The 26,770-nt window shown below is 37.7% G+C and overlaps 1 protein-coding gene across 13 annotated transcripts in view; it reads left to right on the plus strand.

The window, feature by feature from the left end:
- Positions 1 to 26,770, plus strand: part of BBX (BBX high mobility group box domain containing) — a 348,585-nt gene that overhangs the window by 229,243 nt on the left and 92,572 nt on the right. For all 13 annotated transcript variants that reach the window (XM_023732891.1, XM_023732886.1, XM_023732885.1 and 10 more), the window contains 2 exons: positions 7,445 to 7,640; positions 11,835 to 11,902. In XM_023732891.1, coding sequence (XP_023588659.1) covers positions 7,445 to 7,640; positions 11,835 to 11,902 — 264 coding nt within the window. The remainder of the gene's footprint in view (positions 1 to 7,444; positions 7,641 to 11,834; positions 11,903 to 26,770) is intronic.

The following is a 26,770-nucleotide window of genomic DNA, read 5'->3' on the forward strand; positions in this document are numbered from 1 at the left end:
AAACTGTTATATGCCATGCAGATAGAATTTGTATTCTTGCAAGCGTGCAGTTGCACCTGGCATGCTATTAAACTAGAGTGGCACCTCATTTATCCAGTATCCTTAAAAAATCAGTGTTGCATTTACGTGATTTCCCGATAGATGAAACTTTACTGTTCCTTTAAGCACCTTTAATTTTATCTATTTATCCTGGAAATTTAAAATATATATATATATTTGTTACATATTTTCTTAAAGTATTCCAAATACCTTTCTAATTTTTTGAAAACTCTAATCCATTATTGCCAAATAAGTATTAGTTTATAATCTGTAATTTGGTGAAACCTTTGTGAACAATTGAGATATTTTTTGTCTGTATATAAAATGATTCTCAACTATTCTTTTTTTTACTTCTTCTCATTGCTTTTTCATGGGTCTCTCTTTTAAGTCCACCGGCAGCTATCAGTTGGCATTTCTGTCTTCTGTTGGCTGCTGTTCACTACCTCTAATCAAATGACGTGTTCTACGTGGGATTTTCTTGGTGTGGCTTTATTAGGAATGCCACCACCCCTTGGGGACGTGGATAGTAAACCCATAGATTCGTGCTCCAGAATCTTTTGTTTCTGACATCTTTTCCATTTCTGTGTTCTAGATAACAGGACTTTATTGTGTTTAAAAAAATATATATATATATATTCAGCTGTTTATTTTTGAAATGATAATAATCAGTTTTCAAATATTGCTTTATGGTGCCCAGGGTGCTTTTATAAACATTTAACTCATTTAATCCTCAGAATAGTCCCAGGAGGCAGACATTTTTTTCTAAACAGTAAAGATGTAGACACTGAGGCCCAGGAAAATGAAGTGACTTTTTCAGAAGGGCAAAATCGTAGTAGTAGGGGTGACACTCTCATAGTCGCTCTCCCATCTCAGCCCTTTCTGAGTTTCCACATCTGTAAAATGGCAGCAAAGATGCCCCCCCACACAGAGTGGAGGCAAGATGCAAATGAGGAAATGTACATGCAAGCGTTAGGCACAGTAGAAAACACATTACAAATGTTAGTTTTATTATTATTCCTGATAAGTAGACTTATAAATTTGTTTCTATTTGATATTTCTCTACTTAATTATTTACTGTTTGTAATAGATACTGTTACTATAGTGAAGGGCTACTAAAATGCAGAATTAGTCTTTGGAACACAACAATCAACAAAACTAAATGTGTCACTTTCACAAGTTGGCAGATACTATCCAATGTGATTCATAGCCCCTAGCAAAATACAAAGTTGCTAGGAGTTAGAATCGACTGGATGGCAGCTGGTTTGTTTTGGTTTAGCAAAATAGATTAAGTGAACTAATTACTTGATTTTCAGAAATATTTGTCTGAAATTGTTAGTAATTTGCTGATTGTTAGTTAACACTAACATTTAAGTATTTCAATTAAATAAAACTACAAAGCTTTATATAGGTCCCACAGCTTATGAGTGATTAATCAAGAATTTAACCTGAGTCTCTAATTGTCTCTCAAAACTTATTTTGGTATTTGGCTTCAGATGTTAATTTTTAGACTAACTAAGGGACCTAATACTCAAAGAATGTGTAAGATGTAACTACAGTAAACTGATTACTTTGCAATTTGTGATCATTCAAAGGGATGTGGATAAAAGATAATCTTTACATGTTTTGAAAAATTTGTAAATTTATTTAACATATGAATTATATACATCTTTCTTACCTGTTAATACATTTTCAGAAGGATCCTTACTAGATAATGCTTTCTCATCCAGATCTCTGTCTATTAAAAAGTAACTAAGTTTCTAAAGAAATTCTGAAATTTAGATTTTTTTATTAGTTCAAACTGATTAAACTGATATTCTCCCAATTGCCCAAACTAAGGAATGCAATTATACTCTTTTTTAAAAATATATTTTGTATACGAAAACAAAGAATGACTGTTGTCACAATAATTCTTAACCTTTACAGCCAATTTAAGTAACCATATCTTTGGCCCACTTCCTTGCATTCGGTTTTTCTTTATTCTTTTCCACAAGAGAACAGCCAACCAATTCCTCAGTCACTTATTCAGGTCATTTTATTCATGTGTATAATTTTATTGGAATGGCTTTGTGTAAAAGATTCATCATGAATGTTTTGCAGATTAATGTATAGATTAAAATACTTTTATTCTGTCAAAACCATAAACCTAATTTACTATTCTATCATATAAAACATTCTAATTAATTTTTTTCTTATTAAAAACATTTAACAAGAATGATTCAGATCAGATAGTATTGTTGAGTCTTTTTATCTAAGTGGTAATTTTAAAACTTTGTGAAGGAAAGGTCCTATAACTAAGAAGTGTCGATTAGTGCCACTTCTCAAATATCTTCCTCTCCTCTTCTACCTTGTGTAATGTGACTGCAGAGTAAACTGTTTATAATGTAAAATATGTGTTATATCTCTCTTATAAAACTCAGATAATTTCTTATGCCAAGAGGTTGGGAGGATGTAAGGGAACACACCCACCGGCAAATATAGGTTTGGCAGTGGATATTCCTACATGCATGTCAGTAGGTGTGGCTCATATGGAGCACAAAAGGGGTACAGACAGGGAAACCTCTAAGACATAACCAAACACTTAATGGGATGAAGTTCCTAGACTAGAAGACAAAGGACCGTAGATTCGGGGGACATCTGTGCCAATTGGTACAACATACTTCATGAAGAAAATGTTCCGTATCCTACTTTGGTGATTAGTGTCTAGGGTCTTAAAAGCTTGTGAGCAGCCATCTGGAGCAAAGGAGAGTGAAGAAGACCGAAGACTCAAGGTAGTAGTTAGTCCAGTGGACTAATGGACCACATGAACCACAGCCTACATAACCCTGAGACCAGAAGACCTAGATGGTGCCTGGCTACTACTACCAACTGCTCTGACTGGGATCACAACGGAGGGTCCTGGACAGAGCTGGAGAAAATTGTAGAACAAAAAATCAAATTCACAAAAAAGACCAGACTTACTGGTCTGACAGAGACTGAGGAATCCCTGAGACCATGGCCTTCAGATACGTTTCTGACCTGGAATTGAAGCCATTCCCGGAGATTACCACACAGCCAAACAATAGACAAGCCTGTAAGATAATCAATAACATCCGAGAGGAATGTAGTCCTTAGAAGAAGAATCAATTATACGAGATCAAAAGGGCAATATCTTCCCAAAAACAGAGATGAGAAGACAGGAAAGGGTAGAAAATCAGGACAAAAGGAAATGGGGAACCCAGGGTGGAAATGGAAAGAGTGCTGACACATTGTGGGGAATGAAACCAAGGTCATGAAACATTGTATGTGCAAACTATGGAACGGGAAAGAAAGTTGTTCTGTAAACTTTCACCTAATGTACACACACAAAAAAAGCCAGATAATTTCCTTTGGAAATAAGGTAATCCCTCTCGCATGATTTTATTTCATGGTGATATTTTACATATTTTAACTAGAGCCAGCTGTTTTTATTTCTATAGGTCACATGTTCTCCCTCCTACCCCCACCCCCAGGGAAAAAAAAAAAAAAACCCATTGCAATCGAGTAGATTCTGACTCATAGCAACCCTACTGCCCCATAGGGTTTCCAAGGAGTGGCTGGTGAATTCTAACTGCCAACCTTTTGGTTAGTAGCCAAGCTCTTAACCACCGTGCTACCAGGGCTCCCACATGTTCCTAGGTTCCCTTATTACTAGACCTCACCAAAGTTGTCATTCTCTTTCACTCTGTGTTAAAGATCTAGACTCTAATCACAGCTAGAAATATTGCTAGACTTTTCAGATAAGTCCATCCCCCAAATAAAAACAAAGAATTCTATAGTAGTTGGTAAGTATATCTTTCATTAATATTGATACTTTTCTTCAGTAATTCTTAGATAAAATTTCCATTTTTGTAGATGATCTGGAAAAGTCTTTAATCTTGAGAACTATGTTTTTAAAGATAAACATCATAGAGTATTGTAACATGATAATGTCATTGTCAAATATGAAGTAGGCAAAATACTGTGACAAGGGTGTTAATTTAATGGTGTTATGGAATAAGAGTGATTTATTATTATTGATAATAAAATATGGTGGTGGTAGGGGTCCAGAGAAGGGAGCCAGCATTTACTTAGCACCTTGTTTAAGTCAGGAATTGTGTTTGTAAAGTAGGCTTCACTTACATTATCTCATCAGTTAGAAATTTGAAGAAAACAAATTGGAAGCCGTGAGAAGGTGAATTTTTATTTTAATGAGAGATTTTTGAAAAAGAGTATTTGAGCAAGGGCTTAGTTATCTATGAGAGACTCTTTCATTGAAAACAGTGGACGTGCAGGTGGTAATTGATGTTCTTGGAGGGTAAATGAGCCCCCTCACCTCCCAGGAGGTGCTGGTGATCCACACTATGCTTGAACAGCCCCACTCTAGGGCCGGATGGGTGAGGCCTATCTTCTGGGCCCTTTCAATTCCATGATGATAGATTTTGCCCAGTTGGTTGATCTGGATGCTGATAGCTTCGCTTATCCTTATGCTTCAGACTATATGAAATGCCTTCCTCAGTTTCTCCCCTACCCAGCCTTCTCTGTAATCCCTTCCCTAATAACCTCATCACAACAAATGATGAAGCCTTTCTGCTGTCTTCTGTAGCTGCATCGGAGCAGGTGATTGATGAGATAGATGACAAGTCCCAAGGCAGATAGATATCCTCACACCCTGAGGCTCCAGAGTCTTTAAGATTAATAGTTTGATACAGACAGAATATTGACTCTTCATAGTGAATTCTCAATTACCATTTTCCAGATAGATCTAGGCCTTCCTCTTGTCCTTCGTTCTTCAGCCCATAGGTAGTGTCCCCTCTTAGGGACCCTTTGCAAAACTGTTTATTGTGCCTGAGCCAGGACAAGGCTTGTAGACTACACATGGAAAAAGAATAATATGTTTGTGTGACTAATTGTGGGTTTTAAGCAGTATGAAGGTAGGGATGCTTGTCTAATTCATGCTTTTTTTTATCTCCACTGGCTGACCAGTGTCTGTCATATAGGAGATGCTCACAAAGTATTTGAGAGAGAGAGAGAGAGAGAGAGAGAGAAGGCGGGGAGTGGCAAGAGAAAGAGAAATGATTGTGCTACAGGGATTGTCACTGCTTTATGTTGTCGTCAGCACAGTTCCCTATCATAGCTTATTTAAAAATAGTTGATGTTGGCAATAATTAATTCATAAGGATAACAATATTTTCATTTGCACTACACTTACTGATTTTCACCAAAGCAAATTGTTAAATGATTCTTAACAAAAGATGTGACATCTGGCTGTGAAAGAGCTTATTCAGTGGCTCCACACAGGGGCAGGGGCTTACCTGACAAACAGAAGTCCAAGTGCTGGTGACATCCATCCATTCTAGCATCTTTTACAACTGTGACTTTCTTCTTGGAAAATTTAAACTACCTCAGAAATGAGTAAGAGATAATTTTGTCATGACAAATATGTTCATCATTTTGTTTGAAAGTCTTTTTCACGTTATAGCGTGGTGACCTTTGTCCAAATGAGTATTCATCTGACAGCCTCAGCCATGTGCCTTTTACTGCGGCACAGTAATGATGTATGTGTCTGCTGCTTCCATTTTCACCTCCCCCTGCCATTTGTCACTTTCCATCTCCAGACAGCAGGCAAGGCTGTTTGTCTGCCTCAGCTGAATATGTAAATCCCCCGTGTACATGAGTGTGCTGTGGTTGGGTATCTGTTACATCACCTTTGATACCTCCAAATGCAGTCTGCTATGTGATGGTAAATTCTGGTTTTGTTCTGGCCTTGTGACCCATTTTAATTCATTATTTTTGTAAGAAAAGTGGGACTGTATTATAGTATTTTGTGCTTACCTTCCTTCTACATACACACATGTATTCAACAGATAGATTTACAGCTTATAGGTTAAAAAACAAAAAGATTTTGAATTCAGAAAATTGAGTTAAAATTACTTTGGGATAATCCTGGACAATTTATTATTAACATTGTATTATATTTCCACTACAGTTTTCATCTCTATGGTTTAAAGTAAAATGGTCAAAAGAGTTTATTTGAATTACATATACTTCCCTTACACCAAGGATAAAAAAACCTTTTTTTCATGTTGGGTTAAATACAAAGCATTTTGGAGCTTATAACTAGTTAGTTTTACACATGGAGTAACTTTTTAAAAAAGCAAGCCTACAGGATTAAAAGTATTAATTTATATTTAGCAGTAATAACATATAATAGTTGAAGAATATATGCAAAATAAATATTTAACAGATAACTTCTGGCAATATATAGTAAATAATAATAAATGTATTTCATTTAATGCTATTGCCACAAAGGGAAAAGAGGTAGGAGAGTCAGGAAGAAAGGATAAAAAGTGAAGTCACAGAAAAATAGAGAAGAAGCTGTATCATGAGGGTTGAAACATGAAATAAAGACTTAAAATGTGTGATGGATTAACTGCAACATCACACATCTTAGCTCTCAGAGCATGTTCACGTACGCAATCACGTCTGCTCGTTACAAAACTCTCAGTGTTGACAGGTACTGTGACACTTTATAGATGGAGGAGTTGTGTCTGAGAAAGGTTAAATGACTTGCTTTATGTCCACTGCTGGCTAATAGAAGAGGTGGAACCCAGGTCATCAGACTCTGCATTCAATGCTCTTCCCTCCACGTGGACCTGTTTCTTTAAATAACTGAAGCGTTATGCACCCATTCGGCTTGCCTTGTTCATCTTCTCCCATTTTTAGTCTTGTTCTGAGCATTTTGCTGTTAAGTTTGCTTGCATTTATCTTACTAGTATGTCAAAGCATAGATTATTTAGTTGTTTACCATACTTAACCACATTACATTAAGCAGTGGGCAGAATCTGGTTATTGGCTGACATTAACTCACCTTTGCCCTACACAAAGTAAGGAAAGAAAAGTAATGTTTATTGAAGCCTATTTTGAAATAGTGCTGCACTAGGCACCAGTGTTCCTAATAACCCGGTGGCATTTGTGATATTATTCTCAGTTTATGGAAACTGAGCCTGAGACCCAGACAGGTTATGTTCTGTGTCCTTGGTCACTGAAACCCTAAAAGTGGAACTGGTAGGATTTGAATTCTGGTTTTTCTGTCTCCAAAGCCTGTGCTCTTTCCATGGTGAAACAACTCCCTCTTCCCACCATAGTCAAGTGGTTTTCTGGACACTAAAAAAATTGAGGATTAAAAAAAACAAACTATGCTGCCTCTGTACCCTCATACCACAAATGGACTGTCTAGTAGATAGTATATATCTCCATGTCCTGACTCTGGAGCCCTGAGCTGAGAAAGCCACAGAAGTTACTGATGTTTTTCTCACTCATAATATAAATGGGGAAGGGGAGAGGAGACTATTAGAACTTTCTCTATCTATAGATTAATTAAAATCTGTTATCTATCTTTTATCTGTAGTATAAAGATGCATTTATGAAAGCAAACCCTGGCTACAAATGGTGTCCTACAACAAACAAGCCTGTGAAATCTCCAACACCCACTGTCAATCCACGAAAGAAACTATGGGCCTTCCCATCTGACTCTTCAAGGGACTTGCCAAGCCCCAAGAAAGCGAAGACTGAAGAAATGCCTCAGCTTAACTTTGGAATGGCTGGTGAGTTTGGGCACTGTTTCTACCTCTTCTTTAAGGACAGGGCAATACACTTAGGCAGTATTTTCAACAAGTCATACACAGAGAGAGAGGAGTAGAATTCATGACCAGTGTGAAGCCATGACAAATGTATAGCATATCTGAGAGCGTTGGAGCATGATGTAGCTAGATGTATACGTAATTAAAAAAAAGATGTGTAGACTGAGTGGTAGAGTCATTATAAATATATGTAAATTCCTGAGAATATAGTAAAGCAGATAGCAATGTAGAGGTTGACCTGTAGACTGTTAGGAGGAGCTCAGGGAATTTTATAATCTTAACAAAATAGTTTACACACACATACTAGTAAGCATCCCATTAAACTCCTAAGTTATTATCAGTGTTTAAAAATCCATGATTATGTAGGTCATCTGAATATCTGAAACATGGGAGGGCAGAAATATGAACAACTTTATCACAAATCTGAGATGGATCTGACAACTGTGTCTTAAAGGGAATTTCACTTCCCCTCATTCCCATTCTATCCCTTTTCCTATCCCCATCCTTTACAGGCCAGGCAAATTTAAAATTTCAGATCTTTCCATTTATAGAGGAGCCTTTAATACTCTTTGGGTGGTAAGGAATGCTAAAGTATTTATTACCATAAAAAAAGTATCTATATTTACTCTGCAAATAGCTCCCTCTTTTTTGGCTATTGCAGTGTAATAATCAGAAGAGGAATTTGCCAGGATAAAATTGGAGATTGGGTAGGGTGGAAGCAGTGAAGTTGGTGTTGAACTGTTGGGTTCCTGTGTCATTATTACAAGCAAATTTTCTTCAAAACCGAACTACTGAACCATTTCCAATATGGAAAACTTGGAAAAGGAAGTTGAGCATCATTGTGATGACAGATCACTCTTTATTGCTAGTAGACCTAATGAGACTTCATAGTTCAGTGTGTGATTTATAGTATAACAAAGTATGTGACAGTGTAGAATATAAATGCTAAGAAATGCAGTCTAATGTAATAGCAGCATCCTGGGTAAACAAAGTCTTCAGGTGATTGTTATGTAGCTGTCTATACTATAATTCTAGGTGCGCTCCCAAAATGACGCTTGTACATGTAACAGAAAAAACAAAACAGAGATCTGTCCTTGTCTGTGCTGTCACTTGGTACAACTTTAGCTTCAACCTTCTTGCTGCTAGGCAGTCTTGGTGAGCAATCTAGACTTCCCAGATTGTATCAGTTGGAGTATTTCATAAAATTATTATCAAAAAAAGGTACATGGATGATGGGCCTCTAGCTGAATATCTTTGATTATCATTCATATGTCATTATAGGATTTTTTGCCTACTTTTTTTGCATGTATTTTTTGCATACTGCTCTTTACAAACCACGTAAATATTGTAGGTAAACTACAGAAAGCTGGGAAAGATGTCTGTTTATAGTACAGTTTCTGACAGCTTATTCAGTAGCATCCTGCGTACGAATTGAAAGTGGAACCTTCACTTCAAACAAGATATTAACAAGTCAGATTTTTAAAACAATTTTTTTTTTTTAAAGCAAAGTACAGGAAAGAAGAAAAACACCTTCCTCATATTTCTTTCATTACATAATGACCTAGAAAAGGATATTTGTTAGAGAGCCGTGATTAGAACCCTTGTTAAGCTAGTGTATAGTAGATATCATTGGTCTGATATTTTCATTTATGTTCCTTTTGGTAAGATAAAAGTTAGCTAAGGAATTTGCCTTTGAACATGGCACTTAGCTATTTGAACCTAGGGAGTACTGTTGTTGGTTCCCATTGAGTCGATTCCAACTCATGGCCACCTTATGTATAATAGGCCCTGTGCCATCTTCATGATCGTTGATATGTTTGAGTCTTCTGTTGCGGCTGTTGTGTCAGTCCATCTCATTGAGGGTTTCCCATGTTTTCGCTGACACTCTACCAAACATGATGTCCTTTTCTAGGGGCTGGCCTTTCCTGATTATGCAGGCAAAGTAAATGAGCCAGAGTCTCGCACTGTAGGGCTTTTAAAGGCCAACTTAGGCTTTTCCTCGACATGCAGTCTGTTCATTTTTGTTTTGTTTTATTTGCCCAATAGCCCTGTCACATGACATTTTGCTATTTTGAACAAGCTCATAGTGGTGAAATGCCTGACCTCCAAGGAGAGAAAGCTGTGTAGACTTTAACTTAGCATAGGCCCTTTCAGTGAAGGGAAGACATGTTAGTTATATGTTTTTTGATATTTCTGAATGACAATATATAAGTGTAAATTAGTGTAAAGGACGATTATAATTTCTTGGTCTATGTTTGGTATCTGTACAGCAAACTTCTTTCAGAGTTGCATTCGTGTACAGCTTAAGTAAATTACCATGGAAGCATGTTCCTATTTCACTTTGTGATTTGAACTAACATGTTTTTGTCTTTATTAGAAAGCAGACATCCAGTTCTCGAGATCTCTAGGTTGACAGCTGCAAAAGTATTTAACTGCCAAAGAACCAAATTAAACTTTTACTTTCTAGTCAATTCATTTCCCCCTCCTGATTTTTATTTTTAAATAGGTTTAAAACTATCTGTAAAAATAGATAAGTATCTATTTTAACAGGCACCACAGTTCCTAATGTGGTAGCTTAACATTTAACTAAGGATGAAATCTTGACAACAACGAAGAGCTTGGTTTTATCACATCAAGTGTCAGTCGGTGTCGGCTGTGGAGCCCGTTTGCCTTCCTCCCGGCTGCCTTCCAACACTGAGCTGTTTCTGACCACCTCATCAGTGGCAGCATATTTTCTCCTCTAACAACCTCTGGTTTTTTGTTTTATTTTTTATTTTACTACTTCAGATGATCTTTTCTATTTTTTTTTATTTATCTTGACTGTATATATGATATGGTCAGTGTTGTTGTATACAGAAACGTTACTTAGGGTCATACCTTTAACCAAAAAATCCAAAAAAGAAACAATGAACTATCTTCAGGCACCATTGTGACCGATCCCGTTTTCAGTTACAGAGAGATTGTTAAATTATATATGCATTTATTAAGGACCTTTATGCACACTAGGCCAGGCACTGAGTTAGGCATTTTCACTGCTGTTCTGATATTAATTTAAGACAACTTCAGAAAACAAAGGTTTCTTATAATCTGTGATACTTTTGTTAATGTAGCCCTGGGTCATAGATCACCCATGGTGCTGTTTTGATTTTGTCTTTGTTTCTGTTGATTATTGAGAGAATGGAAACAAAGGCTTTTGGCAACACAAAAGAATTATTTTAAATCTTTAAGGTACTTTCAGCAAGATTTAAAATGTCAAACAATACATCATCAGTTAATTTACATTTATTTATGAAAGTTTTAAATAAGAAAAATTACTTGAACACGGCCCACAAGATTTTAGAAAACTTGGAGTTTGGAAAATTGTTCTCTAGTTCCTCTGATAGCCTGGTTCTTTTTATCAGCCCTGATTGCACAAGGCCGAAATAATATTTTGAGAATAACAGTCTCAAACTTCTTGGAAGACAAACATAAGCATTCTTTTATTTAACAATTCCCATCCAGACTCCCATGCAGCAAGGAAAGATGCATCACATTAGGAGGTAATTTATGTTATAAATAGCTGTGACATTGAAGAAAGTGCTATGTACGAATGGTATGTAGTACATAGTACAACAGTAGTATTCTTTTTTAATTTAAAAAAATTTTTTTTTATTGTTGTAGTTTAAATGAAGTTTACATTTCAAGTTAGTCTCCCATAGAAAAATTTATACATACATTGTTATGTGACTCTAATTGCCCTCCCCATACTGTGACAGCACATTTCTCCTTTCCACCCCTGATTCCCCATGTCCATTCAACCAGCTCCTAACCCTGTCTGCCTTCCCATCTCACCTCTGGACAGGAGCTGCCTATTTAGTCTCTTGTACCTACTTGAGCTAAGAGGCACACTTCTCACGAGTATCACTCTCACTTTATGTCCCACAGCCCAGTCCAGTCCCCAACAGTAGTATTTTTAAAGGCTCACAAAAGTATATATTGTAAGCACACATGCTAGGTTATTACTACATAAAGAGTTTTGAGAGTTTTCCATAAAATATTATATGTGGCTCTGTTGGATTTCTGATTGTTAGTCTTTGTGAGTGTTCTTTTGTATTCTGCATGGATAATACCTACTTCATGCTTATAAATTGTTGATTTGTTTGTGTTTGACTTACTTAGATCCTACTCAAATGGGAGGCCTAAGCATGCTGCTTTTAGCTGGAGAACATGCTCTTAGCACTCCAGAGGTAAGCCGTTCCCTCATCCCTCTCCACTCTCTCACTTGGGGTGTTGAGAACACAGACATTTATAGCCTCTTCACATTGTTAGTTCTGCAGTTCCACTGTTTACAGCTCATTAACAAACTACTTAAAATAGTACTCATGAAAATCTGCATGTGCAACTTACTGTGCATTGAGGACAATAGAAATGGCATAAATAATTCCAGGAGGACACAAGCAGAAGTCAGGTGCCGATTTGGGGGTCCGTGAATCTAGAAACAAGAAAAGCTGTGTGCAGATAATTGACATTTGCACGACTGTGTCCCTGCTTTTGTGACATTCTCATTAAGACATATTAGTGGAAACATGAGAGTAAAGACATGTAACTCTTGGTCTCTCTGTTACCTGCATGATTCCAAATTCCTGTTCTGAAAAATTAGAAAACATGGTGTTCTAAGACTGTTTTAGTCTTTAAAATGGGAAAGGGAAAGGACCCAGATACTCATGACCTTGGTTTCGTGATCTCTTATTCCATTGCGTAGTTATTGGGCTGCTTTTGCTAACATTTTTAGGTATTATTTTGACGGGTAGGTAGTGGCAGTTAACCACACATAGTTGACATTTGTGGAATTCCTTTAGTTTCCAGACCCATTTAGCAGAGACCAGTCAAATTAACCTGCAGGTCATGTTGTTTTTCACACTCAGGTACTTGAGGTGGAAATTTTTCAGTCCTCAATCAGAGTCAGTGTTTAGGGCAGAATAGCAGTCAGCAACTCAATTTTATTGAAGTTCCATATTTTTTACTTTTTTGTTTCGTTATGAGTATGCCATTAGAGATTATAGTTGAAGCCTATTCAAATAGTAGTTTCAGGAGATACTATGTAAGCTATTCATATCATGAAAGACTTTTATTATTTATAGTTTACATTTGGGACCCAGAGTTGTTGGCCATATATTCTATTTAATTCTTTTGATTTCATTCATTTCAGTTCAGCAAAAAATGTGCAAACTGGTGTACTGATAGTCTTCACTTTTTAATTATTTGTATTGAACTGATCTTTAGCTGAGAAAAAGAAGTGTCACTTTATGCCTTCGCATACTCATTCAGCATGTTTATGCCTCCCAACACAATAGCTTTGTCAGCCATCGTCTCACTTTCTAACTCATGGCTGCTCGCAAATGGCCCATCAGACCACCTTTCAGTTGGGTGCAGAGTATCCCAGGCATGTTCGAAAAGGGGAATGTAGGAATAGTAATGCACTCTTGACCCTTCAACACAGTCTGACTCGTAAGATTTTCCAGAATGCATTGTCTTTTGTAGCAGATTAGATTATTGTGGCAGTGTCTGCCCAGCATCTTTCAGCACTCTTTATAACTTTACTGTAAATGTAAAATCCACAAATGTAAACAAATAGACGTCCATACAACTTATGGATAGATAAAATGCTGGCCACTATTTTTATTTTTCCCTGAAAGCTTTGCCTCTTGGGTTACTTTTACTCTGAAGCTGTTCTGTCCCCTTTTGAGAACAGCAGAGTTTTGACACAGACAATTTAAAAATGCTGCAGATGAAAGGAAGCATTTTGGGAATTCTCAGGCTAAAAAAACAAAGAGCTAAATGATTTGAAGAAGTAGACCATGTAGGAAAGGGGAAACTGCTAAGGAAGAAGGTCTTTAAGAACCACTTCTCAGAACACAACTCTTTCTTGATATTCCTTATCACTCAGAGGTATTTAGGTCATATTAAAACAGTGAAGCAATGAAAGTTGTATAAAATAATGCTATCTTTAAAATATGTATCTTATGAATTCTTAAGAAAATTAGCAGAATGATGAGATAAGGAGAAAGATAATGAAATTTCATGCTTCTGACATTTGGAACAATTATTGTGAAATCTGTTGATAGTCTTAGGTAGGACCGTTCAAATAAACTGACATTTCACAAAAATTCTGCTACAAAAAAGGCCTAATCATGATAGCTTTGTTTAAATGCCATGGCAAAATCCTTACTCTAAAATCTTATTCTTAAGGGGAGGAGATTTTCCTTTGTTCACTGACCTGAAACCTAACTACATAGTAAAAGTCCTCAAAAGATTATTTTTTTAATATGAAAATGTATAGGTCATAGTTTAACAAAGGAAGAAAAAAACAAATCCAGAAGGTAGAGAGATTTACTGTAACTGACATAATAAAGTTCCAGGTTAAAAGTATATTTGGCCTATGCCAGTTCCTACAAAGTACTTTTAGAGTCTTTAGAGAGAGATTCCAGGCTCTTGAAATACCAGTGATCATATAAAATTAACAAAATATGTGAGTTTTCTCCTTTACCTCAGTTTTCTGATTCTTAATCTATCATAATAAATTTGTGGAATTATTAATTCAACATTTTTGTTACTGAGCCAAGCGTAGTTCTGTAATTTCAGTTATAATTTTGTGTCTCTGAGGAATAAGAGGAATGAATTTTACATTTACAGTTTGTTTTGGTTCTTTTATTTTTTACTTAAATAATCTACTATCCATATTTTCCTTATACCCAGTGTACATTGAAATGCATTAAACAATTGGGATAAAGTTTTTAAAACAATGTCATTAAAGAATTTACTAGTTTTTAAGCAAAGTGAATGTACTGAGCAAGACAGGCATAAAGGAGTGACTCCTGGCTCAAAATGGCAGAGTAAACTTGTCTCTACTGTGGCCTTGTGAAATATAAGCCTAGGTGTGTCATTAGGAAGTAAATCTATAGTGAAAGAAATGAAAAGGAGCATTTCTAATGAATATAAGATTTCAGCAAATTTGTTTAAATTTTAAAAAATCGAAGTTATTTAGTCAGCAAAATACGATAGGCTAGCAGGGGTCTGTGGAGGAGGTTGAGCCAGTCTGTCCATTAGAATGCCTGAGAGGTTTAAGTAAACATACACACTTTTTACTTGAAAGGAATCAACAACAAAAAAATAGGAAAAATAGAAGTAATCAAGTTTACATCCAACTGTGGGAAGAGCTAAAGGGAAGGTGTTAGATTGAAATAGTTAAGTTCTTATTTCTCATATCAGGGATTTAATTATTATCTAAAGATGAAAATGTAATAAATGAAAGATAAGTACTTGGTCTACAATTACTAGAAGTCATCTCCAGGACTAAAAATCTTCTGTGCTGTCCTTTTATATTTGTTATTTACTTTAATAAAAATGTAAAGCTAAATTAAATTTAGAAATGAAGGCAAAGAGTGATAATTCAGTGGGTGTAGAGGAAGGGCTGGTACTCTACATAAACTGTATAGAACAGCTTGGACTAATCTTGGAAAGAATGACATTCAGTATTGGACCTAAATGAGCACTGGAAAATCCTCTTGGCTGGGATGAAAGGGGTGGCTTGGGGTGTAATGAAAAATAAGAGAAGTTAGAGTGATCATGGCTGATGAAAAACTTTAAAGGCATCAGTATCTGTTTAGTTGAATGACTTATCAGGACCAAACTTTCAAAAATACGGAAAATGCCTTAGAATGTAGGCCGGTGATATTTAGGAACCTGGTCCTTTTGTTGGAACCAGCAGATATGACAGTAAACTTATGGTCAGCCACTTTCTTCTTTGCCTTCCATCCTGTAAAATGGAGCTAATAATTATACCCACTTGCTTCTAACTCCCAAGACTACTATGAAGAGTAATTAAATAAAACCTGTAAAGCATTTTTAATGCTCCTGAAAAGCATTCTTTTCCTATAGGTACATAGTGTAATTATTACCATAAGTTATTCTAGGCATTTTGTACTCATTCGGAAAGCTTAAATTATACCAGCCTTTACTCTCGGACGGTAGTATGCTTAACCAGCAACACACACACACACACACACACACACACACACACACACACACACACACACACACACACACACACACACACACACACACACACTTCCTTGTCCATTGAAAACTTGTGAGAAGTTACAGATATAATTTACTATCTTTATCAGCAGGTGCTCAAGAAGGAGGCAGCTTTTCAATTCCTGGGAGAAATCAATATAGGGAAGTACAACTTTAGCAGAGTGAGTTAGCATCGAAGTTAGTAGACCAGTTACTAGCTTATGATGATATACCTCCCTTTAAGGGACTATAAAGGTCGTGTTGTATAAGAGTTGAACTGTATAGGAACTGTGTGCCATCTTTTTGTACATCTAGTGATTTGACAAGTGTTTCTTGAATGCTTTCTATGCACTCAGCACACTGGGGAGCAAACCAGAGAAGAGTCCCGGCCCTCATGGAGTGGATATTGTGTTGAGGTTCATGTTTTTAGAGATAGCAAATCCTTCACACATACTTCTGGTTTCGAGGGGAATCACACTGATCTTCCTTTGTTGACGACCATCAGGCTATTTAAAAATAAAAAACTCATGTATCCAAATATCTGTATAATTGAAATTTGAAAATAATACATCTTTTGTTTTGTAATACCAATATCTCACCCACTCCAGGAAGCTCTCCCTGATGTCTTTCTCCTCTTCTTAATCCCTAACTGTTAGTATCATACCTTATAGCACTTGATTACATTTAATTTGCACTTTACTATAAACTCCATAATTAAAGGTCTCGTATTGTTTTTCTCATTATACATTGTATAAGTCGTGTGTCCTTCAGAAGACTTTAAGCAGCTTCGGATCAGGAGTAATGACATAGATTTACAACTGTGCAGTAGTTCGCTCTGGCCACAGAGGAGTTGTTGTCACAACAGTTGACATGTACTGGGCACCTCCTCCATCCTAGGCCCTGTGCATCGCATGAGAGTAACTCTTGATCCTCACAAAGCCCTACGAGGCAAACTATATATTCACCTCAGATGTTGATCTTCAACTATTAGATGAGAACATGAACTGGGTGGCACAAGCGGTTTGTAATCAGCTGCTAACTTAAAGATGGGTGGTTCGAACCCACCCACCAGCTCCACAGAAGAAAGCAAAGTGCTTCCACGAAGATTACAACCTATTGAGATGTTCTACTCTGTAACATATGGGGTCGCCATGAATCAGAATTGACTGGATGGCAACAAATTGGTTTGGTCAGGTGAGAATACAGAGGCAGAGAAGGGTTAAGCAACCTGCCCAAGATCACATAGACAGGAAGTGGCAGAGCTGGGATTCGAACCCAGGAGGACTGGCTTCAGTCTTTGTGTAGCGTACAGGGGCATTTATGATTCAGCCCCCACCCACCTTCCCTCAACTCCAGCTGCCTGTCCTCTGACATCCTGTATTGCACCCCTACTAATGCTGATAGCAGCTGGAGTAGGCTCATTTCACCAGCGCCTTCGGGGCCAGTCACTGTGCTGAGCACTTCACATGGATTATCTCATTTTGTCTTCACAGCAGCCCCGAGAGCCTATGAGATCCATAGGCTTAGAGAGCTTGAAAAATTTCTCCAAGGTCACGGAGCTAGGAGGTGATAATGCCAGGATTTAAGCCCACGTATTTTCCATTAAATGATGAGATAGGAAAAATTTGAGATAGAGAGAAGTTGACTGTACCAGTATTTGTTGAATGAATGAGTATGTCAATATTTTAAACACTGAGTTTTAAATTTAAAACACAGATTTAGATAAAACTGAAAGTAAAGATTTTACCATTCTTTCCCGACATCAGTGAAATGTGGAGGGTGATTTTCCTACTCATTGGTACATTTGAATTAGTTTGATATGTGCCTCTTATAGATTACTTTATATGACTATCCCAAGATGTTTAAATCCATTGAATTCCAACCTGCCCCAACTCCTTCCACCCCCATCAAAACTTTTATTCCCTTCTCCAGTTTTATAACTTTCAAACATTTCATACGGAATGTAACATTTAAATTCTATATTGTCTAGCGAATGAACTCTTCGACCTTTCTCTCTTCCTAGGTAGTCAGAGATCTCTTCCTTTGTTACTGTTCACTGCCCGTTTAGGCTAGAACTGCTCATCCAGCCAAAGAGCTCAGCTTTTCCATCTGTCAGCAGCAGGGGTGGATGAACCAGTAAGCAAGTTACCACTGGCTTATATTAAGCAAGGTCCACACGGGCTTTACTGATCTGTAGCGCACACTTTCACATCAAAGATGTTGCGAAAAACAGGTGAATTGTGCACTACAGATTAGTACCTTGCTTATTGGGTGATACGGCCCTGGACTCAGCAGTGAGACTTGAAGCCCAGAGAGACAGGACTCTTTTATCCAACTTGATTGACAACCATTTATTCTCTGAGTCCTCAGGCTGCATTGCTCGAGACAGTGATCACTGAGATGGTGGGGACAGTGTGGAAACTGGGCAGCTCGAGCACTGGGCTAGAGAGGGGAGGATGGAGTACAGGAGGGTAAAAAGTGGTACCCTCCTCACCAAAAGAAGAGTGGTGGCGGTGTTATTGTTGAGAGCATGTTTGTATACACTATTGCATTCTGTTATCATAGTGTCCTGAAAAGAAAGCAGGGGTAGCATTGTTCCCTGCTTTATCAAATGAGGACACTGAGGCAGAAAGAGGCTGCGATTTGTGTTGACTCTTACAGCAGTTATTTTTGGACTGATCTGGAATCTGGTACTGGCTTATGCTAGTGCTCTGCCACATGGGTTATAATGAAGGAGAACTTACTCATGGAGTGAAATCAGAGCTCTGCAGCCCTGATGCCCTGAGTAAAGCCAGGGCCGTATTCCTCCTTTCAGCCAGATGACTCAACATGCATTCTTATTCGTGGGAGCACTCAGTCCTATGCAGCATTATTTGGGCTTATGCTCCCCATGGTAGCCCAGTACTCTTCACAGCTGTTGTACAGTACTTGTGTCAGATAGCCAGGTGAAATGCTTTCATACTTCAGTTTCTCTTTAACCTATGTAATTAAGGCTTAATTAATAGTGGTTTCATTTTAGTTCTTAAAAACATTTTAGAAGAATTAAGCTGGATATAATATGCTTACATTTAATTCACCTGTATTTAATCTCAAGTCCATTTCAGAGCTTTGTTAACATCTGATATTAAATGTAACCCCCCATGTCTTTCAGTTTGTCATACTGCTTGCGTGTTGCTGTGATGTTCAAAGCTATGCCACTGGTATTCAAAAACCAGCAGGGTCGCCCATGGTAGACAGGTTTCAGCTGAGCTTCCAGACTAAAACAGAGTAGGAAGAAGGACATGGCGGTCTACTTCTGAAAAGAATTAGCCAGTGAAAACCTTATGAATAGCAGGGAAACATTGTCTGATATAGTGCCAGAAGATGAGCCCCTCAGGTTGGAAGGCACTCCAAATACCACTGAGGAAGAGCCGCCTCTTCAAAGTGGAGTCGACTTTAATGATGTAGATGGAGTCAAGCTTTTGAAACCTTCATTTGCTGATGTAGTATGACTCAAAATGAGAAGAAACAGCTGCAAATGTCCATTAATAATCAGAACGTGGAATGTACGAAGTATGAATCTAGGAAAATTGAAAATCGTCAAACATGAAATGGAACGCATAAACATTGATATCCTAGGTATTAGTGAGCTGAAGTGGACTGGTATTGGCCATTTTGAATCAGACAGTTATATGGTCTACTATGCCGGGAACGACAACTTGAAGAGGAATGGCGTTGCATTCATCATCAAAAAGAACATTTCAGGATCTATCCTGAAGTACAACACTGTCATTGATAGGATAATATCCATAAGCCTACAAGGAAGACCAGTTAATACAACTGTTATTCAAATTTACACATCGACTACTAAGGCCAGAGATGAAGAAATTGAAGATTTTTACCAACTTCTGCAGTCTGAAATTGATCGAACATGCAATCAAGATGATAATTAGTGGTGATTCGAACACGAAAGTTGGAAACAAAGAAGGATTGGTAGTTGGAAAATATGGCCTTGGTAATAGAAACGTTGCTGGAGATCCCATGATAGAATTTTGCAAGTCCAGCAACTTCTTCATTGCAAATACCTTTTTTCACTAACATAAACAGTGACTATATACGTAGACCTCACCAGATGGAATACCCAGGAATCAAATTGACTACATCTGTGAAAAAAGACTGTGGAAGAGCTCAATATCATCAGTCAGAACAAAGCCAGGGGCCAACTATAGAACAGACCACCAGTTGCTCATATGCAAGTTCAAGCTGAAACTGAAGAAGATTAGAATAAGTTGACGAGAGCCAAAGTATGACCTTGAGTATATCCCACCTGAATTTAGAGACCATCTCAAGAATAGATTTGAACACTAATGACCGAAGATCGGACGAGTTGTGGGATGACATCAAGGACATCATACATAAAGAAAGCAAGGGGTCCTTAAAAAGACAAGAAAGAAAGATTAAAATGGATGTCAGAAGAGACTCTGAAACTTCCTCTTGAATGTCAGGTAGCTAAAGGGAAAGAAAAAAGTGATGAAGTAAAAGAGTTAAACAGAAGATTTCAAAGGACGGCTCGAGAAGACAAAGTAAAGTATTATAATGACATGTGCAAAGACCTGGAGATAGAAAACCAAAAGGGAAGAACATGCTTCGCATTTCTCAAGCTGAAAGAACTGAAGAAAAAATTCAAGCCTCAAGTTATAATATTGAAGGATTCTGTGTGGAAAATATTAAACAATGCAGGAAGCATCAAAAGAAGATGGAAGGAATACGTAGAGTTACTGTACCAAAAAGAATTGGTCGACTTTCAACCATTTCAGGAGGTAGCGTGCGATCAGGAACCAGTGGTACTGAAAGAAGAAGTCCAAGCTGCACTGAAGGCATTGGCGAAAAACAAGGCTTCAGGAATTGATGGAATACCAGCTGGATGTTTCAACAAACAGATGCAGCGCTGGAAATATTCACTCGTCTATGCCAAGAAATTCGGAAGACAGCTACTTGGCCAACCAACTGGAAGAGATCCGTATTTATGCCTATTCCCAAGAAAGATGATCCCACTGAATGTGGAAATTATTGAACAGTATCATTAATATTGCATGCAATGTAAAATTTTGCTGAAGATAATTTAAAAGTGGTTGCAGCAGTATATCAACTGGGAACTGTCAGAAATTCAAGCTGGATTCAGAAGAGGACGTGGAACCAGGGATATTGTTGCTGATGTAAGATGGATCCTAGCTGAAAGCAGAGACTATCAGGAAGATGTTTAACTGTGTTTTATTGACTATGCAGAGGCATTCGACTGTGTGGTTCATAACAAATTATGGATAACATTGTGAAGAATGGGAATTCCAGACACTTTAATTGTGCCCGTGAGGAACCTGTATATGGATCAAGAGGCAGTTGTTCAAACAGAACAAGGGGATACTTTGTGGTTTAAAGTCAGAAAAGGTGTGTGTCGGGGTTGCATCCTTTCACTGTACTTATTCAATCTGTATGCTGAGCAAATAATCGGAGAAGCTGGACTATATGAAGAACAATGGGGCATTGGGATAGAAGGAAGACTCATTAACAACCTGTCATATGCAGGTGACACAATCTTGCTTGCTGAAAGTGACGAGGACTTGAAGCACTTACTAATGAAGATCCAAGACCACAGCCTTTGTAATCAGTATGGATTACACCTCAACATAAAGAAAACAAAAATCCTCGCAACTGGACCAATAAGCAACATCATGATAAACAGGAAAAAGATTGAAGTTGTGAAGGATTTCGTTTTACTTGGATCCACAATCAACAGCTATGGAAGCAGCAGTCAGGAAATCAAAAGACGCATTGCATTGGGCAAATCTGCTGCAGAAGACCTCTTTAAAGTGTTAAAAAGCAAAGATGTCACCTTGAAGACTAAGGTGCACCTGACCCAAGCCATGGTGTTTCTCACTCGCCTCATATGCATCGGAAAGTTGGATGATGAATAAGGAAGACTGAAGAAGAATTGATGCCTTTGAATTGTGGTGTTGGAGAAGAATATTGAATAGACCATCGACTGCCAAAAGTACAAACAAATCTGTCTTGGAAGAAGTACGACCAGAATGCTCCTTAGAAGCAAGGATTTTGAGACTGTATCTCACATACTTTGGACATGTTGTCAGGAAGGACCAGTCCCTGGAGAAGGGCATCATGCTTGGTAAAGTAGAGGGTCAGCGAAAAAAAGGACGACCCTCAACGAGATGAATTGACACAGTGGCTGCAACAATGGGCTTAAGCATAACAATGATTGTGAGGATGGCACAGGACCAGGCAGTGTTTCATTCTGATGTTCACAGGATCCCTTGTGAGTTGGAACTGACTCCATGGCACCTAACAACAACATTAAATATAAATTAAATGATCACTTGGGTACTCAGTTATAGAAAGATAGCTGGAAGAAGCCAACAGTTGTAGGAAAGGCTGAGTCAGGCTAAACTAGGGTGAGGGTCAAACATGCCTTGGAGACACACAAAATTTTTACACTTGGAACATCTGAAACCGAATCCTATACCTTCAAGCTCCCTTCTTCCGTAAATGAGCCCCACTGTCCCCAAACCCAACTGCCTGTCTTCTTTTGAATGCTATCAGTTAGAGGCATTGACCTACCTTAGAAACATTGGCATCATCTGACCCCTCTTTTTTAGCCCCGACATCCTTCTAGACAATTCCTGAGGGCTGGCAAATACCATCACTGATTTAATGGGACCCCACATCTCAGCTGTATTTCCTTAACCTTCTACTTGGCGTCCTGCCGCCAGTCCCTCCCAGCCAAGATCAGCTTGCACTCCACCGACACAATTATCTACTATACATCTCTCATCATGCCACTCTGACTAAAACCCTTGACTGGCTCTTCCTCACCTCTAGCCTGCTTTTTAAACTTCTTCACATAGAATTCAAATCCTTTCAGTCAGTTTAGTCTCCCACCACCCTACCAGGCTGCTTCTTCAGCCGCACTGGGAAAGTTACTGTTTCTCAAACACACAGAGCTTCCTTACCTGTTACCGCTTCATTGCCATACTTCTCTTTGAGAAAAATTCTTGTGTTCCTTCTAGGTATGTCTCAGACGTTACTTATCTTCCTTCCTCCCACCCATCCCCAAACAGAATGAAGGCTGATTCTCTGTCCTTTATAGGCCTGTAATACCCCACCATTATGCAATGACTTCCTTTTTTGTGTAGCTAGCTGCTCCCTGAACTTCACTTTCAAGCAGTGTAAGGATTGGGCACATTCCCTTAGTCATCGTTTTAGTCCGCAGCGTAATAGTGGATACAGGTAGAATGTAAGCCTGTTGAAAGCAGCAGTCAGTCTTTGTGCCTGGCATATTGCAGGTGCTTACTGAATACTTGTTGAACAAGGGACTATCCAGTAAATGTTGGAATTACCAAGGGCAGGAACATGTGGTGGCTCATGTGCAGCTAGTGCGTTTACCACTTGTGTCAAGCCTGTCTTCATCTTTATGCCAGCAGTGTGTGGCATTAGGTCTTGGGCGTTGCTAAGTAGGGACACGTTCTCGATAATACCTATCTTTCCAAACAGTTTACATAATTGGCTTGTTCTTGTTTCATATCAGTAGGCTAGATCTCATTTTTATGTCTGCAGTTTTCACTTTAAAATCCCTTAAGCTAATTCTTTCTAGGGTACATAGCAACACCTAGTGGTTTTGTGGATTATTTCACAGACTGTTTCTAGAAACAGTATCCTGTTTTTTTTCTCCTTTTCATTAACTTCTGCTTACTTGATACCTTTTTCTTCCTCTCTGTTAATGAACAAATATAATTTACTCTTTGTAGTCTGTTTGCTGTATGTAGAAAGTAAACTTGTTCTAGCATAGGAATGCATATTGATGGCATTGATGCTTACCCGTATAAAGGATGTCCTGCCTAATAACAAGTAGTTTAAAATACCTTAAATACACATTTCACAATGTTTAACAGCATTACTGACAGCATTACTGAAATAAGAGCCTTTTATGGGAAATACTGCCTTTCAGATGAAAAGTCCGTATTTCTTTATCAAAAATACTTGTATGGATGTCAGTTTTGTACAAATAGACACACTTGCATTGATTTCTTATTTATCAAGCACTTGGGAACAAGTTCTACATATATACATTGTTCAAGTTATTGAACCCTTTTTACATTTTGAGATTTTTAGATGAGAATTTGTCTAACATGGAGTCTCGGGGTGGTGCAAGCGGGGAACCCTGTGGCTACCAGCAGAAAGGTTGGCAGTTCAAACCCACCTGAAGGCGCCATGGAAGAAAGGCCTGACAATCTGATTTCAAAAAGTCACAGTCATGAAAACACTGTAGAGTGCAGTTCTACTCTGCACATATGGGGTCGCTGTTAGTTAGAATCGACTCTATGGCAACTGGCAATGTCTAACATATGTCACAAAGGTTTATGTCTTCCTAATAAAAGATACATTGTATAATTAGCCTTATCTTGGCAATGTAAAATCATAGTTATAAATATTAATTACTGCATCAAGGTGATGCTTTCAGGGGCAATTTTGGGCTATTTACCCAATTCTAATTTGTTTTAGATAGATTATAGTTCTTTATGAAACATTTCTGTCTGTTCTTTACAGTTTTTCTGTCTCCCTCCTCTATCTGTTGCTTCCTGCTGCCGGCATTGTTTCTTCCTTTTGAAACCTTGCTCTTTTCTTATCCCCACTGTTGGCCCCTGATTCACTGCTTCTGGTTTGCTGTGGGTTAAAGTCAGGTAACCAAGTATCAGTAACCCATTGTTTCCATTGTAGTGCACTAAGGGTGAATGCCAAATGAAGAGTGTTAATGCAGGAATAACTAGATTTTGAGGGAGGACATGGCCCACTAGCCTGGGAGTAAAATGCAGAAGCCTCAGTGATCCTTGTACTCCTGTTTAGCCATTCAGTTACTTCATTTAGTCTTTGGCGTGTACTTTTTGGCCAGTTCATGAGGATTCGTTTGTCTTCACGTGCACATGGAGAGAGTCAGGTCAGTCAAAAGATATTTGCTGAGCATCTACTATATGTCAAATACGTATGCACAGACTCCTTTGATTGCATGCTGCAGTTGACATAACATATGCAGGACTGCAGATACCTTGATAAATACTTATATTTGAATTTTCCTTTCACGTTGAAAGTTTTATTTAAGACCATCCATCCTTAAGATTTGCAAAGGGTCTTACTTAATTTTTAAACTTTATGACTTGATACGTAGTTATGTCAAAGAATCTATAAGTGGCACTTAAATGAAAGTTGAATTTTCTTCTTGCAATTAATGTGGACCCTAAGCTATAGGGTAACTTACGTCCTTATAAATGGTAGCTATTTCTCATGTGTCATCAGATCTGAAATAAGAATGTATGTTCTATAGGCTTCATTCAGTGTAGCTGCCATAATGATAATGTATTCAGTTCTGATTATCATTTATAGATTTTATAGTAACACAACCTATGTTACTAGAGTTTTGTAAAGATATTTTATAATTTTTATTTAGTTCTAAGCTTGATATTAAATCATATTTTGATAGTTTACCAACATTATCTGGGAGTCAAACACACAGGATTTCTTTATAAACCAGGGAGTATTGATTTTGTTGTTGTTATTTCTAAATTACAATATAAAAATATATTTTGTTCAAGTATACTTTCAAATAAAAAGAATTCCCAATCCTCTGTGGCTACTAATTTCAGGGATTTTTTTGACCCTTTTGGTGCATGTTATATCTCATTGGCTTCAGATTCTTGGGGAGCAGTGAAAACACTGTAGGCACATTTGGCACAACTTGTCAAATAGCCAACTGACGACAGGGGACTTGGGCTTTGGCAGCCAAACCGCAGGTGGCAAATTGATGAAAGCTTCTCCACCTTCTCTGTGGAGCTTGTCACTGGAAGAGATGGCCATTACTCTTTCAGATCTAGAGGTGGCAATTAAAATTTCAAATGCTTGCTCCTGCCTGATGGCGTTTTAGGTAAACACATCCCTGATGTCGAATAAAGAGATTTGGTGAGAAACTCTGTTTTTAGGAGTATAACCTGAGTGACTGTTCGCTCTTTCCATAGGATTCAACCATCTAAGAGAATCGTATACAGCTATTCAAAGTACATTGGAACAGATTATTTACTAATGTAAGAAAATTAACATGTGAAGTAAAATAAGAACATTCTATAACTAAAGTATAATATGCCATTTTTGTTGAAAAAATTACCTCCATACACAGCTGGAAGAATATATACAGAATAGTAATAGTGCTTATCTTTGGGAGGTAATAATTGTAAGTGATTTTCTTGTGTGTGTGTGTGTTTGTGTGTGCATTTTACATTTCCAACAATGATCTTGGATTATTTTGCAGTCCAAAAACAAGTTATTAAAAAGCGTTTTTTAATTTCTTTCCACTTTTCTCCTAAAGTAAAAGGTAACTTTTTCTCTAATACTCAATAACCTGTCAGTCAGGGAAGGGGGAGGGGACACACTGATTTGAGATTTAGAAGACCTGTTACCAGCTTTGACTGGTTCATTCAACAAATACTTGTTGAGTATCTACATTGTGCCCAGGCAGTGTTGGGGATCCTGCAGTGCACAAGCCCCTGGGAAAAGACAGATGATAAGCAAATATTTATATCTTGTGGTAGTAAATGCTAAAATGCCATGAAGAAAAAGGATAAAGGTATTAGTAGATGTGGAGGAAGGGAGGTGTCAATTTCCCTCTATAGGCCTAAGTTTCTTGTTAAAAAGAAAAAGAGTTAGAGCAGAGGATTAATGAAATCCTTCCTTCTCTAATGTTCTGTGACTCCTGTGACTTTCAAATTGCAGTTGGCTGCTCACGTGATTATGTCACCCAACTGCAAAAATGGGTCAGTTCTAGCCTTGAGATAAAAAAGCAAATGTGTATTCTGAGAACAGTATTTGATTGATAGCAGTTTATGTTTTAAAAAATAAGCAGTATTAGGAAGCTGATGATAGGGAACACAAAATAGAGTAAGGATATTGTTGATGTGTTGTGAGATTGTTAACCATTGTCATAGGGCAACATTTGTAGTAACTGT

The sequence above is a fragment of the Trichechus manatus genome, unplaced genomic scaffold (genome assembly GCF_000243295.1).
Source record: "Trichechus manatus latirostris isolate Lorelei unplaced genomic scaffold, TriManLat1.0 scaffold00055, whole genome shotgun sequence".
NCBI classification, from domain to species: domain Eukaryota; kingdom Metazoa; phylum Chordata; class Mammalia; order Sirenia; family Trichechidae; genus Trichechus; species Trichechus manatus.